Source organism: Dunckerocampus dactyliophorus, chromosome 4, assembly GCF_027744805.1.
Source record: "Dunckerocampus dactyliophorus isolate RoL2022-P2 chromosome 4, RoL_Ddac_1.1, whole genome shotgun sequence".
Lineage (NCBI taxonomy): Eukaryota > Metazoa > Chordata > Actinopteri > Syngnathiformes > Syngnathidae > Dunckerocampus > Dunckerocampus dactyliophorus.
This window is the reverse complement of record NC_072822.1, coordinates 13505083-13523745: the sequence shown is the minus strand read 5'-3', so window position 1 is coordinate 13523745 and position 18663 is coordinate 13505083. Positions and strand designations below refer to the sequence as shown.

Sequence of the window (18663 nt, the reverse complement as noted above, 5' to 3'; positions counted from 1 at the left end):
ATAAAGGCAGATTTGACACTTGAGTTCCGTTGTTAACTTTTTCTTTATTTGAAGAATGGATACATCATTTTTTTTCCACTAGAGGACGCTGTTGTATCACTGTTCTACCGTGCAGCATCTGCATGAAAGATGAGAACGCTGCAAAGAATACGCATAAACAGTAGCTTTATTATTATTATTATTATTATTATTATTATTATTATTATGTATCAAGTGAATATGTACCGTGTAGACCTTTATAGGTAAAGGAACCATATTTAGTAACTAAGCTTAAAGTTTAAGTTACAACAATAGAGGGTGGTGATAGTGATAATATAAAAGTAGAATGCACTTTTCAACGTGCACTAGCACTATGTGCACTATGTGTCTTAATCTTTGTTTTTATCGTGTTTCTCATGTAAAATGTGTCTTGATGGGAATGTATGAATGTGTTTAGGAGCCCGGAAAAAAGAATTTCTGTCATATATATATATATATATATATATATAATACATTTTTTCCGTTGATAAATATGTTAAAAAGCACTGAATTAAAAGAACACCAAACACTAGTTAAATGTTTTTTTTTAAGCAGCATTCAAACATTTTCCACTGAGGCCTGCATACAGAAAATTTGGAAGGATGTCTTCATCCACTGTAGGCGAAGATATGCAAAGTGGTAAAATATATTTAAAGGGAAAAAAATCGCGGACTGCAGTTTGGACACCCCTTATGTAGACTACAGTGTACGGGTTTAATGGTGTTATGCGTGTAATGACAGTGGCTTCTTTCTATTTTTGATGTGCAGCAAAACAAGTAACACGAGAAACCCGTTCAAAAGATTATCAATTTTAATAAAATCCATGTCAAACATCAAATACTGAAATGGCAAAAAGAAAAAAAAACAAAAAAACTTTTTCATTTTTTGGGGGGAATTTTTTTGTACAAATCATAGAGGTTCAAAAAGTATTCCAAACTGTTTCAAAACATTTTTTTGCAAACAGCAGCAAACATTCTGATTGTTTTTTTTTTTTTTTTTTTTTTTTTTAGAAAGCCCTTAATAGTCGGTGAGGGTGTGCTATTTGTTTTATGGTCATACACATGAGCAGTGAAGGTTAATAATAAAAGTCACATGAAAACAAAAGTGCACAAGAACACTATTCAGACAGTTCAACAGCTCAATATGACAAATACAGGACGTTGCAGCTCTACATCAACCATCCAAAATACTGGACTGAACTTTGGATAACAACTATCTAAATTAAAGCATCGCATCTGTACTTGTTTTATCCAACCAGGTTTACTGATTTTATTATGCATCAATGCAACAGAATTAGTCTGCATGTGAATAGTGGAAGCGTATAATACTGAATCTGGTGACCACATGAGAGAGTGACAACAGGAATAAGATGAATTCTGGTAAATATAAAGACTTCGGCGTATTTATCACAAAATGTTTCATTATAGGCTACATAAAAGAAAGTACAGGCACCTAATAAAAGTGCACCAACCTCATTTTTAAAACTGCTGGTGTGCAGGGTTGCTTCACAATTCAATTGTTGCGTAACTTGAGCATTTGATAATCCCACATAGTAAACCCCCTAAAGCTTGGTTACACGTGTTATCACTGCAAAAAACATATTCAAAGCTGCCTAATGTTATTCTTGTGTGTGATTACTTTTTTTTTGGCTTAATTAACTTGAATAGAAGCATATTGTAGGGCTGCAGGTGCAGTGTGGTCAGCCTGTACAGGGCTACAACAGGTGTGAAGAGTTCACTGAAGGCACAAGCAAGTGTTCTCTCTCAAAGACTCCACATACTGGGAAGAATGTGACATTGAAAAGTGGATGTAATAGCACTGATCAGAGGGTTTCAGTGTGACACTGTGAGCCTCCCCACAAAGATTATAAGAAGGTTGGTGCCTCCAATATTCCCTCCCCCCCAAAAATTATTTTCTAGTGCATATTTTGCCCCAGACTATGAAAAACAATTTCAATTTGCCTTCAAATATAACTGAAGTTAGTTTAATAGAGTTTGAAACCTATGTTTTTCTTTGTTTTTATCAAGCTGCTACACCTCTCCTGAACTCTCTAGGGGGAGGCCCACTGCACACTTGGGAAACCGCTGGCAGAAATTAAGCACAAGAAGAACTAAAACATGACATCAGTGTGTGACTGAGTAGAACTTTGGCCTATGGGAGGTCAGCTTTTCTTAAAAAAAACTTACAATTCAGAATTATCACTTTTTTTTTATAACTAAAAGCATTATTGACATTGGGTCCCCATTTTAAACAAATAAGTTCTGGTGTAGCTGAAATAGCCCCAGACACATGCATAATGTTTTCCCATCAAGTCCAATATCATTGATTGCATGCATGCTAAACCCAATGGAACTTGCCATTCAACCATTGAGAACATTCATAAAAGTGTATATTTCGTTATCAAGTCACTTTTAATGTAAAAGAGTTTTACACCCTGTATTAAGTGTAGAAATTCCACAAATATTATATAAAATAAGCCCGGTGATTGTTTTTGTGTATAAATGTCCCTGCATATTATGAGTGTTTAACCTGTGATCGGTATATAAAAAAGGTCAGAGCGCTGCTGACAGGGTTCAATTAAGCTCAAGAAGTGAAGACATTTGCTACAATCATCTGTAACAATTCATGCTAAGCACAAAAAGGTCATAAGACCAAAAAAAAAGAAAAAAAAAGTGCATTCCTACATACACCATGCAAATGCACCTCATCCCAACAAGTGGCTGCATCCTACTTAACCGTGTTCATTTCCCCTCAATACAGTACACACCATGTACAATACACCGCAGGAAGCCACCTGCCGTCTTTATCACAATCTCTCTATGTGCGCTAACCATATAGTTTGAGTCTTTTTCAACGTCCACATCATCCACACAAAAAGAAATAATCTGAGGCCATGTGGTCATACCAACACACTGGAGTTCAATTCAAAGCCATCTGCTTGGAAAATACAAGCATTAAACCCAAAACTTGTCTGCTTTGACAGTAAGAGCCTGGAAGCCAGATTTTGACTACATTTGTCCAACTATAAGGCACATGGACTGAGAGAAGAGGCTATTTTGGGCCAAAGCAACAATTCATAATAAAAATGTCTAGTTAAGTCCACCCAAATCTGTTCCCACCTCTTTGGGTCGCCTTTCAAAACTCCCAAATCCAGGCAGGTTGTACTTTAACTCCACGTTCACCATTGTCGGTGAAAAATTGTCTCGATTCTCACTCGGCTCTCGTGAGAGTCGATACCGCTTCTATTTCAGGATATTATCGCAGCTCCTGTCGAGAAAAGGCGACACACGCCACATGACTCATACAATCTATCCCCCTTTCCTAAAGCTGAAGCTGAGGGACACACACACACACACACCTCCAAATAGAACAGCATGCTAATAGAAAGTCCCATTTCCACAAAAGATTCCTAAAGCCCCAAAGAAATTAGCACCCTAACATACGTGTATACATCAAGCCATGTGTGACGGGAGGGGTTAATTGCAAATCCAAAAGAATCTCCCAAAGTAGCAAAAACACATGCCGTGTGTGTAAAAGGATGCTACGCATTGTAAAAGCCAATGACCTTTTCCTCACTGTTAGCACATGTTCAACTGAATGACCTTCTTGGAGACTTGCTGCACTGTGACGACTGAGAACCCACTGTGTATTGAGCACCAATTTCAATTCCAGCAAAAAGAAACGGAAGGCAAAAGGGACTTTTTTTTTTTCTTCAGAATGCACCGCCAAGAGGTGGGTTTCAAAAACCAACACGTGCTTTGCCCTCCAAACCGCTCGACCATCACATTGCCATCTTTTCAACAAGGGTGCACAGGGAAGCAGAACTGAAGCAGTGTGGAAGAAGAGAGTATCACAGCTTTGGTATTCAAAGTGAGGTGACCATAGTTAATAAATGCACTAAATGACACATTGCATGAACATTTGCTTCCTTTTAACACTCATTGGGATACATGCGTATTAAGGAGTATTAGGGCCACAAAAAAATGGTGAGAAAAAAAAAGTTCTAATACGAGTAGAGTCATAATGTTGCAAGAATAAATTTGTATGTACTATTACAAGAAAACAGCTGTGATGTTAGTCATATTTTGAGAGAAAAAAAAAGTCATATTGTGACAAGTTGTATTACAAAAGTTCTAAAGTTAATGTTGTAATACTGCGAGAAAAAACTCAAACGCTACTGCAATGTAATGAAAAAAAAAACAAAACGTCCTGAGAAAAGTCATATTTTGACCAAAAAGACGTAATGCATGGGGGGAAAAAGTGTGTAATATTAGCAGAAAAAAGCTGCAATATGTCAATAGTTGTAATATTATTTGAATATAGTAGTAAGATCACAGAAAAAAAGCCATAAAAGTTGTCAAAATAAGGAAAAACATTTTGATAGTGAGAAAAAAAACTTAACTGTAAAACCATAAAAAGTCATAATGCTGCAATAGTCCCAGTCTTTGTATTAAACTAGTCATAATGTTGAGATTATGCCACCATGACAAGAAACAAGTCAGAATGTTAAAAAATATAAATTCATAATTAGTATGAGAAAGTCATATTATGAGGAAAAACTTGATCATGTGAAAATAGTCACAATATTACGCAAAAAAAGTTGGAGAAAAATATTACAATTCTGAAGAAAAAAAGTTGTCACATTACGAGAAAAAAAGCTGTGATGGTAAAATAAAGTATTTTTTCAGAAAAAAATGTTTATCAGCATAATTGTAATGAGTGAATGTCACACATGTATACCTTTTCGCTCGCAAAATTATTCACGTAACTCACTTTATTCTTGTAGGATCATTGTCAGTGTGGCCCCAATACTCCTACATGGTAGAGATACCAACCCAAGTCACAGGTATAAAAACATGTTAATGTGTAGTGCAGGAGCCCTGAGCACTGCTACCTCTAGTGGTGCAGTGGTGTAAAGGCAGACTTGCTGAGGCGCTTCCATGCAGCCTAGTGGTCATGGACGTTGCAGGTGGTTTTGTTTAATACTGTATGCGTCTTTCCTCCAAGAAGAGGCATCAAGTAAGGCTCCGTAATCCCGTCATTGCTATTGAGTGGTCACTTGAATGTCTCCGAAGTGCAGTTTGGCGAGTCCGTGTCATCAAGGTGAGCTTGGGTGTGGAAATGGTCAAAAGGTGCAGGATGCAGACAGACTGTATAGGTCAATAGGTGTGGTTAAGCCTCCTAACTGCAGCATCCAAAAATGTGCTTCAAATTAACAGTCTAATCTTGGTAGTTGGATTGATGAACTCATCCTAGGAGAAGGTGCTCCACTCCCCTTCTGATAAGAGTCATGTAAAAAGGTGCAAGGGAATTATAAAATGGACAATTTATATCAAAATAATTAGTTACATTGAGTCAATTCCTGGATATCCAGTGCTGGTTGTAGATAGGTAGATCCTGGGCACGGGTCTGTGTGTGTGCAAGCTAACAGTCTGTGTAGAAGTGAAGGCAAAGGTGACCCCCACGTAAAAAAAACAAAAAACACCGGCGCTGCAAGTGGTCAACATGGAGGATGGAGACAGGGAGAGATAGAAAGCCCTTGAAGTTCTGGCGTGTGGGGGACCAAGGAAGTATGCTGCTGCCCCCCACAGGCCCTCATGGGTCAGGGTGTCAGGGAAGCGCTTCGCTCTATCACCACCATTATGTAGGCAAAACTGCACTCCCGTGGTTGTAAAGAGGCACATACAGTACATTCCCTCGCCACATGCTGACATCCAAGCTGAGTAACACTGAGTCAGGTTTGCATTGAGAGACAAAGTGAGGCTTCCAACCTCTTTCGTTTAAAAAAGGGGGTTTGACAGTCCCAACGAAGGGGCAGGATGCCTAAGAGACGTGTGGCGAAGAGGACGGGTGTCTCCAGAAACACCAGCCTCGTTTGGTGTGCTGCTTGCGCAAGATCTCCTCCTCGTGCTCACGCTCCTTCTGAGAGCGCAAGTAGCGGTCCTCCTCCTTCAGGAACCACACGGGTGGCCAGCGCTGCTTCTCAAAGTGTCTCTGGTTCTCTGCACAAAACCACACAGGTACAAGAAGCTGAATGATTGGAAATTAATCACTGCCAAGGAAAATTCATTTTAAATATGTTAGCCTGACGTTTTTTGTGGGGGGGAAAAATCTGCTGGACAATACACATTACACTGCAATTCTACTGCTGCACAGCAAGCTTTTTTCACCACAGTTCCATCTGCTCGACCTGGTGGGTCCACAGCAGATGGCACTCAATACAGGTATGACCTCGTTTCCCAAGCAGGGTACACCAATTGTAATAGGAGGTGAAGGAAAATGAAAAACAATCAACGCCTCACTGCGCAAGGAGAACGGAGCAGAAAGGAGCCAGCGCATGAAGTTGTTCATTGCTCTGTGTGCATTATATGAACAAATAAGTTCTGTAGGTTTGATGATTATTTTGTGCATTGAGTGTGTTTAATCTTGAAGATTTCTTTTATATTGGTGTTACAATTCTCACACGGCACAGTGGGGCGGTGAAAACCCGTCACTGTGAGTGGGGATTCCCCCCAAAATTAGGCTTTATTGTTGGGTGCATGTTATGTTAAACTTTCCCCTTGAATTTGGTATTAAATAAATATGCAGATCGGACAAAAAAAGTGATACTCAAATTCAACCCATTCAAACGGAAGGATGCATTAGGAATAAAAGATATGTAGGATGATAACTTATCTATTTATTAGTGCTCATGTGAAACCTTATCAAAATATGACCATGCAACACACACATTTTTGACCCGGAGTTACTATAAATTTAATTAACCAATTAATTGGTTTAAATATCCATCCATCTATCCATCCATCCATCCATCCATCTTCTTCCGCTTATCCGAGGTCGGGTCGCGGGGGCAGCGGCCTAAGCAGGGAAGTCTCTCCCCAGCTACATTGTGAAGCTCCTCCAGGCGGATCCCGAGGCGTTCCCGGGCCAGTTGGGTTAAATATTTAAAGGTTATGATAAAATTGTGTATGTTTTTTTTAAGTGTGCAGGAGTACGGGGTGCATGGCTTCAGGTCAAATGTCTGAAGGGGTACGTGACTGTAAAAACTTTGGGAATCACTGAGGTACAACATGCTTGAGGGAAGTGTTTCTCCCGAGTTAGAGAGTTTGATGCTGGCAACACCAAGATAGGTGTGTGTAAAGCACTCAATGTACGGTTCCAATAATGCCTAGCACACTTCCACGTCCATCTCGTGACACCCGTACACAAAAGATTTTGTGTACATTACTGAGTCCTACAACAGTTGTCGCCTGACAACTGCCAGGCAATTATTATTGTTAATTATATTGTGAGAAAATATTCTTAGAAGCTCATGTTTGCTTTTGCTAAAACAGTGTCACAAATGGTTTGGCTTCCTGATAATTTCAGCAAAGAAAGACATTAAGTGTGTTTACCTGGAGACATGGCCTTCATGTCTTTGGGAAACTTGCGGCAGATGCTATTATAATTAGTGCAGATGTGATGGAGACACCAGGTTGATAGCTGCTTGGCATTGTGGAACTGAAAGTGGAGGGCAACAGCAGAACATTTGGCACCCACAGCCACAGTCACTGAATTTTATGAATGCATGTTTGAAAGATGGCAGTAACAGACCTGTGCCAGCTCCAAGTATGCCAAAACCTGCCCATCAATGTCCACTCCTTTTACTGCCAACTGCAGGAGCTCTTCAACTGCGTGCTGCTCTGAGGATGCAGAAATATATATGAAAGGATGTTAGTATGTGCAGTTTGTAGCGATCTGACTTTCCACTATGACTGCTGAGAGTCCTTACCAGTGAGGGCAACCAGGCGTGGTAAACAAAGACGGTTGGCCACCACAATTAGTTCTATGGACTCCAGATAAGGACAAGGTGTCAGCATGCCGCAGTACAAAAACTCCAATACACCTTGCATACATGCTGTAGTCGTGGTGGGAATGGACACCTGGATATGTGACAAAATTAACACACATGCAGTGAGCAGTGAAAAGTATGCATGTAGTGATACACAGAGCATCACTGCAACAGGAACCACGAGGAAGGGATTTGAATGTTGTGTCTCCCACCAGGAATCCTCAAATTGTTTATGTACTATATACATGCAAGTCATAAGACTTGCCCACTGAAGACACTGAAAACTAGTCAGCGTTGTATAAATAAATGCATATAAATGAGCAATCCTGTATTTAATTACAGTTTATGCAGTCTCATCCCTGGAAGCAAGGCCGGAAAGAAGACGATTGATGCGAGAGACCACCTGAACCCTACCAGGAGCACTCCTAGTGTACCCACTGAGACACTCTTCAACCGCCACTTCGAGAACCAATTAAGAGAATGTCAGCGTGGCAGACCTCTCGTTATGAATAAAAGCCACAACACTGAGACTAGGGTGGTCCCGAGAACCCCAGCTGAGGTCAGGAAGTGTTAATGAGTGGTCACATTCATGGCAATGGGACATTTATGGCTAACACCTGCCGGCAATGTATTGACAGGTACTCTGCTGTTTTAACCTGCAATTGTATGGGCCAAGTAAGCGAAAAACCTATGATGAAATGGTAGGCCCAAGCAGCACACATGGGGAAAATTTGTCAGCAGTAAAGTAGCAGAAAAAGATGTTTCAGAGAAAACGCCACTTTTTTTGCTCACAGTGTATTATAATTCACTTAGATAATAAAGACCACACAGAGAAACATTCCAGGTGTGCCCAATTTGTGTCTAACAAGTCACCTCTGAACAGACCAATACTTTATATTGTCACTCTAACATTTTTTTTTTACTATGCTAGTATATTCAAATGCTCATTTTGCTCACAATTTATCTTAAATATTTCATCAATCTAAAAGATTAAGACAATTTCCATTAGTTTGTTTCACACAGATGGTGTAAAGTCATGTTATCATACAACAACATGAACAGTGAAACGTGTGAATCTAAAAATACATACGCACAAAAGGAAGTGTGACATAAACATGAAAATAGAACAAGGCTGGCTGATCACATGCTACTCTCACATTTTCTGAGTTTCAGGCTCTTTTTCCTCTGAGGGGATGCTCCACTCAAATCTAAAATGACTCCCATACCATTGGAATTGAAGTTGATGACATGCTGTCATGCACTTTCACCATGAATACTGTCAAGACAGTTCCAAGAATAAACATACTTTGTGCATTAAATCTTATTTTCACAAGCATGGGTGTGGAATAAAATCCATGCATATAATGTGGAAATACATAAAACAAATATTCCCTTGGTCTTCATTCATTTCACCAGCCTGTATACTTATTCACTTAATAGCAATAGCTTCACACGACACTACACAGTTATATCTACTCAAATAAAATATTAACATGACGAGTGACAGTGTATGACTGATAACATCTCCATTCTTGAGCTTTTTTTTTTTTAACCTCACCTCCTCAATGTAGCTTTCCATGAAAGATCCACGAAACATGGCAGCCATCCAGTCACAGCTGGAAATGAGCAGGGGCTTGTGGGCCGGGAGGTAGCCATCATCTAACCGGAACACCACATCTAAAACCGGGGTGGGAAAAGAGCATTCATCTGGTGGAATGCCACAGAAGCCCAAGCTACAGAGGGGGAAAGACAGACAAGGCAGACAAAGCCAGAGAGGACAGACAGACAGACACACACAGAGACACACAGACACATGTAGACAAACAGAGAGATAAATTGACAGAGGGACAAAACAGCTTTTGACAAAGAGTAAGGGAAGGAGAACAGATGTAAAGTAAAGGAAATGGAATAAATCACGTATAGGACTTGTGTTGATAGGAATCAAAACAACTATGCTAATGTAGTAATTTCATTTTGGTATCTATGTCAAAAGAAAAAGATTTTTGTCTATCTTGAATTCAATATGGATACCTTTTTATACAAATCATCAAATAACAATTCAATATATTCATTAGCACTATTAATAGGACTCCCATCATGACGACGATGAGGACAACTGAGAATGGGATAAGTGAATGGGAGACAGGCTTTGTTGAGACACAGCGGATGCATGGCATTGGCTTTGATAGCATGCAAACACAACAGCTTGGGGGCAGACAACACCACACAAAGACAAAGGAGGCACGCAAGGACCGAGACAAGACGACCAAGCAGACTGAAGTGGCAGACAGTCATCATGTCATTTGATGACTTTAAAAAGACTTCAAATACAAGGAAAACAACAAAATGCTCATTCCCTAGCAGAAATCAAATGGTAAATATTAGTGGTGCACGATAATTATCGGACCGATAATTATCGGGCCGATATGAGGAAATTATGATGTCATACTGACAAACCCGATAACATTAAAAATAGCTCTCATAACCGATCATTTTTAAAAAAAAGCTCCAATTAGGTGAGATTACCCGTATTGTGTGGGTGAGCAAATCAAGCGCTCATATTTTCTCCTGCCTGTGACGTTTACAGACTGTCGTGACTTCCCCTTTGTTCACTTGTAAATAAACAGTCACTTTAAAAAGGAAGGATGTTTTACCAAATGCTCCGCAATGAGGGGGAAAAAAACCCCATCAAGCACACAAAGAAAAAAAAGCTCTATACTCCGATTCTCCTGACCTCCGTAGCAGCACATTGGCTGCTCTGAGCATGTGTTTGAAATTAATGCACTTTGCTGGGCCACAGCAGGTGGTTCCCTCCGCTCTATACTGTGGTTCTCCTGATAGTAGTGATGTGGTAGTAGCAATGTCATGATATTTGATTGGGTCAAATCAACAGATAGATTTGCTTAAATCCAAATGTGTTCAAGTCCTTCTTACCTCCAGGTGTGCACAAACTACACTTAAAACTAAAAGTAAAAGTAAAAGTTAAAGTTAAAGTAAATACAAAAAAGTTATAGGTTATCTGTATCTTATTGGTCTTGAGAAATAGAAAGTTCTATCAGTTTGGAAAAAATGATATCATGCATCTCTAGTAAATCCAGTATACAATGGTAGCAAATGTACACTGAGTGTACATTCTTAAAGACTAAAAGAGAATGCCTGGAGTTGTCTTCACGCTCACTCTCTCACTCGAACACACAAACATTAACTGATGCATCCATGGAAAACGGCTGCAAAATCACCAATGCTAATAGAAGACTCGGCACAGAAGATTACCAGCAAAGGTGCCTTTGCTGAGACACTCCTTGATGCGGTTGGCTCTGCGGACATGGAACGCCTTGGTTATCTCCTGGTTCATGAAACTCTCTCTGTTGAGTACATTGGCCACCATCATCCGCAGGTCGAACACCTCAAGTAGCTCTGCGATGGTGGCCACCTGCATCAGGTCGCCTCGACCCTCATTCAGGCTGCCGGTGTACAGGTACTGAAGCACCGCCTGAAGCAAGAGCAGGTCAGGAGGTCAAATTAACTGCTACCTGTCCCCCCTTCCGATTTGTAGAAATTAGTAATGCAGCATACATTGGCCAAAAAGAAAGAAACTATTACTAAGCAGCTGAATGGGGACATTGCATCACCTGTAGCAGCAGAGGTGAAAAGACTTTGGTAAATAAATCAATCCTTGTTCCCTATATGTACACTGGGGCAAGGCAAGTAATTCAAATATACAGTGGAACCTCAATTTTCGTATGCCCCAGTTTTCACCGGATTCTGTTATCGTATGGACAAACAATGCACGAAAGTAGTCACTGGAATTGAGTGCGCACAAAAAAGCAGCAACACATTGGTGACAGTGAAGAATGGGTGGTTCTTTTAGAATTGGGACACTATGGATAGATGAGGATTCTGTTTGGGTTTTTTTGGGGTGTCTAGAACAGATGAGCTAGATTTACATTATTTTAAACATTGATCTGGTCTTTGTATGTTTTGGTTTCGTCTGACCTTTTGGAAAAGATTAATGACGAAAACCACGGTTCCACTGTACTAGTATGCCTTAGCTGAGTCAGAGTGGTGAGAGCGCAACTAAATTGTACATGAAAATGTCTAATGTGCAGTTCATCTAATACAAATTGAATTTGAAGTCCATCACCTTGAATGGCTCCTCCTGTATGAGTGCATCCATGACTACCACAGTCATTAGTCGTGGCCGTCCAGTCATGGGGTCATCAACATGCTCCAGACAAACACTCAAGAACCCTCTTCCCCATCCCGAAAGTGCCCGGCCACTCCCAGGAGCTCCTAGAGCGTACTGGGCTCGAGAGGGGAGAGCATTATCACTCTGGGAAGTCCGCAGTGAGCCGTGCTGTAGCAGCGGGGGTCGACTCAGACCTCGCACACAGCCATCAACTCCGTCTTTATCAATGTCCAGGCTCTTGGTGCGGCCAGCTTGCTCCTTGGCTCCTCTTCTACTGAGCTCATCTTCCTCTCCACTGTCAGAGCTTTCCTTGCTTTTGTCCTGCTCTCCCTGTGGCCCCATGCAGGCTGCACCTAGATCGAGGGTGAAGAGGTCGTAGAACTTGGAGCAGGAAGTAGCCAGATAAACTTTGTGTGCAAATACACGAGTGGTGCCACCCTGCAGCAGAAAAACAACATCTGCACAAAGTGGGTGACAGAAGAGGGAATCAGGGCCCTCGCCGTCAGTGGGAGGAGGGTCAGGAATTCCCACGATGGGGCGTGGTGGGCGAGGAGGCAGGAAGGGTGCTTGGAGAAGGGGTCTCTGGACTTTTTTCAGGTGGGACTTCCAAAATTGTAGGTGACGACGGGAGATGAGGGCAGCTCGGATCGCATTGTCAAAAACATCCTTAACTCCAAACTGGGCAACTATGCTGGTTTCATAGTAGGGTATCCCAAGCTCCTTTGCCACCTCATGGCCTCTCTCGGGAGGAAGAATATCTGTTGGTTTTATGGGTCTGCGGGTTGGAAAAGATGATGACGTTATTAAGGTTTTAAAGATAGTAATGCAATGCAAATGATGGTGGATTACTCCCCTAAAACCGCAAAAAAGTCCTAAAAAGTTTGATTCAAATCAGAATCAGTCCATTAGGGACGGATATAGAAGGCTTCTCACTTGGCAAGAGGTCGGCGTGCACGATTAACTGCATCGAGGTCAGCATAGCGGAGATCCAGCTGGCAGCCAACCAGGATGATGGGTGTCCGTGGACAGAAGTGCTTGATCTCCGGAAACCACATGGTGCGGACATGGCGCAGGGAATTGGGATTAGCTAGAGAGAAGCAAAGCACCACGACATCCGACCTGGAGGACAAGGAAGGAAAATTCAAAACGGGCTTTGCTTTTTCTGCTTAAACTGAACTGATATCAGAGTTAAGACAGGAAAAAGATGGCGAATAAGAGTTGCTTTGTGTGTCAATGCAACCTTTGATGGCAGGAGGAAAACGCCACTGAGCTGCTGAGCATTGTCAGCTTCTGTAAAAATCTGCACGATCTGGGAGCTCCAGCTGCAAGGAATTGTGGGTACACGACAGTGGCATTGAGAAATGTGCGGTGCCTAAAGAGTGTATGTATCTAGGGCCTGTGATCTGATTGACCCATCTTGTTCTCTCCTAAGGCCCCAAGAATACATCTCCAAAATAAGGGCAGTAATATCTCTGGACAAACACATGCACACACAAATATCCACACAGACACACACCTTTGGTTGATCTCCAGTGTTAAGATAGTATCAGCACCATGTTCATACATGCTTCAAGCTAATGTTTAATGGAGCTGTTGTGACTCATTCTGATCATTTAGTAACACAAGTACAAGGCTGACAGTGCCACATTCTGCAATCAGTATCATTTGACACACACATCTACCGTATATTTGTCAAAAATACAGTATATGCATTTTTAGCAATCACTGAACATAAACAGGTATTTTTATGTACCGGTACATTTTGGGTGGTTAGTCTACATAAAAATGTATTCCACGGCTATCAAGCAGGTGCCAAAGTAAAAGGTAACTACATTACCTCTAACACAGAAGCCATTTTTGTTTATGTTGCTTATTTAGCAACAGCCAATTGAGGAAAAAGCTGTAGGTATGGACTCAGAGTTGAATTACTCCTGTATATCACACTTAACTGTAATGACACAGAAACAATAGGCAACAATAGTTCATGTGGCTCAAAGCCCAAAATGCATAAAAGAATAAGTCTACAGTACCTAAATATACCTGTGTTGATATGGCCTGCGGTTTTAACTTAACTTGCTAATGATTTACTTGTGTGGATCAAAGAAATTGTCCTGTGTTCAAGTGTGCCTCGTGACAAGCTGTATGAAAAAAACAAAACATTTTTGCTGTGTACACACTGTTTCTTTACTTCCCCACCGGTAATCTCACCTAAGCTCCTTTTCCCTTTGACATAATATACACTCGCAAGCCATTACATCACACATGGACACACAGCCAAGTCTTACCACAGTGGATTGGGCCAGTGTACTATTAGTGCCAATGCATTACTGTACCAGTACTGTGGTTATATTGTCTGTAGTGTAGGATTGTGTGGTCACATTTCAGGGAAAGAGACAGAAATATTTATAATATCAAATTAGCTGACAAAATGACTTGAAATTCTTTGTTTACAGCAAGGTTTACATAGTGTTACATGTGACTTAAAGGTTGGTGATTTTTCAGGAGCAATGTGAATGGGCTGTGTAGATACTGTATATACAGTAGACTGCTAATCATTTACCTCCAGCTATTATGTGATATAAATGTGCCTGCCAGTGTTGCATGTGTTTATGTGGTGCATTCAGATGACAAAGGTCACCAGTTCCCTGATTATGTAAGAAGAGACACAGACATGCACACACAAGCACATTAGATATATCCTATCCTATAATTTATATCATATCAGAATAGGAAACAAATATCTCCATGTATATTAGTCTAGTCTCACATAATTGCTCTCCATTTAGTACAAAAAATGTCATGCTTCTAAATCAGCTTACAAAAACAATGCTTGGTAAGAAATTGCTTTAATTGGCAGAAGAAAACATTTTCTTTCTTAATTATATTTTTGCAGGTTGAAAAATGCAATAGTTGAGGCTCAGGTTAAGTGTGGCTTAGCCTATTTTCAGGAGGTGATTGTGCTTTTTCCAACCAGAATAGTCCACCCCGATAAGGCATGTGGAACTGCTTGATGTCATGTTTTGAGTTTTGGTATCAACAAGAAGCCTTAAGAGGAGGATGATGGTTTCAGGGGTGAGAAGCTGCGAGCTGAGTCACGAGTTAATGAGGAGAGGGAGGTGAGACATGAGGCCATGAACAAGTGAATGGACAAAAATGGGAGGAGGAAAGGATGTTGATGTATGCAGCTACAGACGTCAGGGAGACAGACAAGGCAGAAAACAGCTGAGCTGGTGCTGCATCTTTATCAGCTGACTGCAGGCTGACAAAGCATGCTGAACATTAGGGAAGGCGTGGAAACATACACACAAACTGCACACACAAACAGAGGGGCAGACAACTGGGTAAACACACACTCAATAAGAATAGAATAACACAACTAAGACGACGTAATTGGTGACACAAATGGATGCACAAACACATACAGTCTGTTGCTTGGCGACACTTGCCAAAAGGAGCCAAAAAGCCACCATACACAAAGTGCATCAACCTAAATTTGTGAAATAGCTGCATATTGTTCTGAACAAGAATGGCTGTGCGATACCATAGTGTGTTGTTGTTGTGACTTTGGACTTGCCAAATAAAGGGAGCGTGTCGAGGGAGGAGGTAGATTGACTCTGTGTCATTCTGTATGCTACTTTTGTGAAAAGTGTGGGAATTAGTAGGAAATACATTTTTGACAATTCATTTTCCAGTCAGCCTTTATTGGTCAGGGAACCGTATATAGTAACTTTATTATATAGTACCAAATGTCTCCTTACGCGAAATAGAACTGCCTGGTTTCTACCAAATAGTCAGAAAAGAAAAGTTATGTTATATAATTTTTGGCTCCTTCCAACTAAGAAACCAACCAACAAATGGCCAAAACAACCTCTGACATTTGGGCTTGTCGGAGGCAATAAAACTACTGTAACAACACTGAATTATACTAAAATACACCGGTAATGATGTATGTTAATGAGGGTTAATAGATGTGTAAATATTAATATAACAAAAATAAGTTGTGCTCAAGGAGTCACTGTTTTGAGGGTTAGCATTCATGAACTTAAAGTAAAGTGCTCAACGATTTGTATAATTTCCTACTAAAAGAACATGTTGCTTGCTTATGAACATAAGACAACATGAAATGTATGAAATCAAAATTTGTCACTGTATTTTGACATTCTATTTGCTGGTTTTGCATAATTACTTTTGCATTTCATGCCAATAAAGCAGCCTTGATCCAAGCACAGCGAGTAAGAGGATAAAGCTATGATCCAATCATGTCTGGTGGAGGAAGGATGCAACAGCCTGGGGGCAGAGTTCAGCTAAAAGCGCTAGTGGTTTGGTCACACAAAAAAAAACCTTGTAAATTCTGTAGCCGTGCTGGTGTGGGATTGACTGTTGCGTTATGTCATAATGTTCTCAAGCCCACCAGTTTTTTTCTCCCAATTCAGAGCTTCAAGACCTGACCATATCTGCAGTCAATGTAAAATCTGTACTCCGTATAAAAATGATGGCTAAACTAGTGGTCAGTGTGTTACCTAAGCCAAAAGCACATCAGAATAAAAACATGGAGGGGAATTTATTTTCTCTGGTCACCAGTTGCTCTCAATGGGAAAGCAAACCACCTGCTCCAGAATGGTACATGGCACACAATATCAACTGTGGTTGATAACAAGGAAGTAGTAAGATTTTTTCATTGTTGCATTTTAGTGAGATTGTGTATAAAGCAGATACACATGTTGGTTGTTCAGTCCCTTACAGACTTAAGTTTTGCTCCATGAGTCAACAGCACCTGTTCCAGGTATTTTGCATTTGTGATACCTTGGTTTTTAATGTGAAAAGTGTTTGTGTATTTGATAACCCCCTTGGCAAAGCGCCATGATTATAGTTTTGCTTCAGTATGTGTAAGTTCTGCGGGTGAGGTTGTTTGAATGTATTGAGTAATATGTAACATAATGAGTGTGTATTGGCTTACCTGCCATAGGCGAATCGTCTGTCCTTGTGATGGTCCCCGAATGTGTCCCAGAGCCTAAGGGACACACTGACCTCATCCACAACATCACGAGATCTTTCTAACACCTACAATACAAAACACATATATCCTCACAAACAGGACAACAATATCATTGCATTGTTTTTAGTGGCACTTTTCTTCTACTAAACAAATAGACTAGTTATTGCATTTACACTTTTATTGAGTATGTGTGTGCCCACCTCCTGGCATACACGATACTGGTCGATGGCCCAAACGGTTGGCACGTGGGTGGCAAGCAGCTGATACTGTGTGAGGGTGGCATTGCAAGCCCGGGCACATATAAGCCTGGTCTTTCCCACTGCATTGTCCCCTACCACCACACATTTAATGGTTTCCACATTGGGCCGCTCATAATCTGTGTCTATATCCATGGAGAGGGCCCTAAAAAAGAAGAGGAGAGTAGGAAAAGAGGTCAATTTATGGAAAATTACAGTTCTATTGATAAGGCTTCCCAAAAGGAGTGAGTCATCAATGGGACAGTTAAGGCTTCTGGCATGGCTGCACAGTAGCTTCTAGTTACGATCCAGCTAGGGTGGCTTTGTCCAAGCTCTGAGCGTCACTGACCAGTGTTTGGAAGACTCTGCCAACTCCTCTACAGAACACATGGAGGGACTGCAGAGCCGAGCTATTTCTGTAACAGTACCCAGAGAAGGACAGAGGGACAAAGAAAGGGAGTGACGTCCTCTGAGCTTGCTGTCCTTTTCTCACCTTGCACCACGTCTTTCCTTATACCTCATCACCTTCTCTATGCTTGACAGCATCTTTGCTTTAAAAATCTTTCCGATTACATGTTGAAAAAATATACATTAAAACTTTAGGTCTTTCGCTAGCCAATGTAGTGATTACACTCACTGGTCACTTCATTTGGTACACTATCTAATACAATACAATATCAGAAATAATAAATAACAGGTATAAGAGGGGTCAGAAAATTTATTTTGAGGGGGTCAAAGATTTACATACTGTATGATAATTTGGAAGTGCAAGGAAGTGATCAGGTCTGCAGTTCAAGTGACTTCCTCTTTTCAAATTGAACTTTTTTTCTAAAGACAGCATGCCCATTATTTTACTTGCTTAAACAAAAGCAAATTTTTTTTAATGCCAATTGTTTTTACACGCACAGTCCTTGTACAAGCTTCTCTGTTGCATAACCATCCCCCACGCACAGTTTCACCAATCCAATAATCCCTGAAACTTTTTCAAAGAACCGCTCGTCAGACTCATAAATATAGTCTATGAAACATTCATAAAAGGCCTCTGCTTGGTATTCCATTGACATGGTCGCTTTCAGTACAGCACCGACTGATACGATCAGCTATAAATGGCATCTATTCACTAGACACATGAGCCACACATTGAGCCCTGACCTGCACTCACATCACATGTCACACATCGCTAACCTGTTCATATGACAACTGTGCCTGTACAGAAACACCCCACAGACTTCACATGAAAATCATCCTCATTTATATGCAAAAGGAGCCCCAATTACATCAACCAGGCGGCCCACCTATGTCTGTCGTTGTGCTAAAAAAAAAAAGAATAACTGTCTTTGCGACATTACAAATAACATTTCCCCTCACTAGCACACATTCCATGTAGATCAGA

At 40.7% G+C, this 18663-nt stretch overlaps 1 protein-coding gene across 8 annotated transcripts in view; it reads right to left on the bottom strand.

Moving 5' to 3' along the window:
• Positions 1 to 807: 807 nt before the first annotated feature.
• The window catches only part of rhobtb4 (Rho related BTB domain containing 4), a 52967-nt gene continuing 35111 nt past the window's right edge, over positions 808 to 18663 (bottom strand). For all 8 annotated transcript variants that reach the window (XM_054775062.1, XM_054775063.1, XM_054775064.1 and 5 more), the window contains 10 exons: positions 17235 to 17436; positions 16996 to 17099; positions 12972 to 13157; positions 11994 to 12813; positions 11123 to 11342; positions 9408 to 9526; positions 7790 to 7940; positions 7612 to 7700; positions 7413 to 7518; positions 808 to 6020 (listed from right to left, as the gene is read on the bottom strand). In XM_054775062.1, coding sequence (XP_054631037.1) covers positions 5842 to 6020; positions 7413 to 7518; positions 7612 to 7700; positions 7790 to 7940; positions 9408 to 9526; positions 11123 to 11342; positions 11994 to 12813; positions 12972 to 13157; positions 16996 to 17099; positions 17235 to 17436 — 2176 coding nt within the window. In that variant the 3' untranslated portion in view covers positions 808 to 5841. The remainder of the gene's footprint in view (positions 6021 to 7412; positions 7519 to 7611; positions 7701 to 7789; positions 7941 to 9407; positions 9527 to 11122; positions 11343 to 11993; positions 12814 to 12971; positions 13158 to 16995; positions 17100 to 17234; positions 17437 to 18663) is intronic.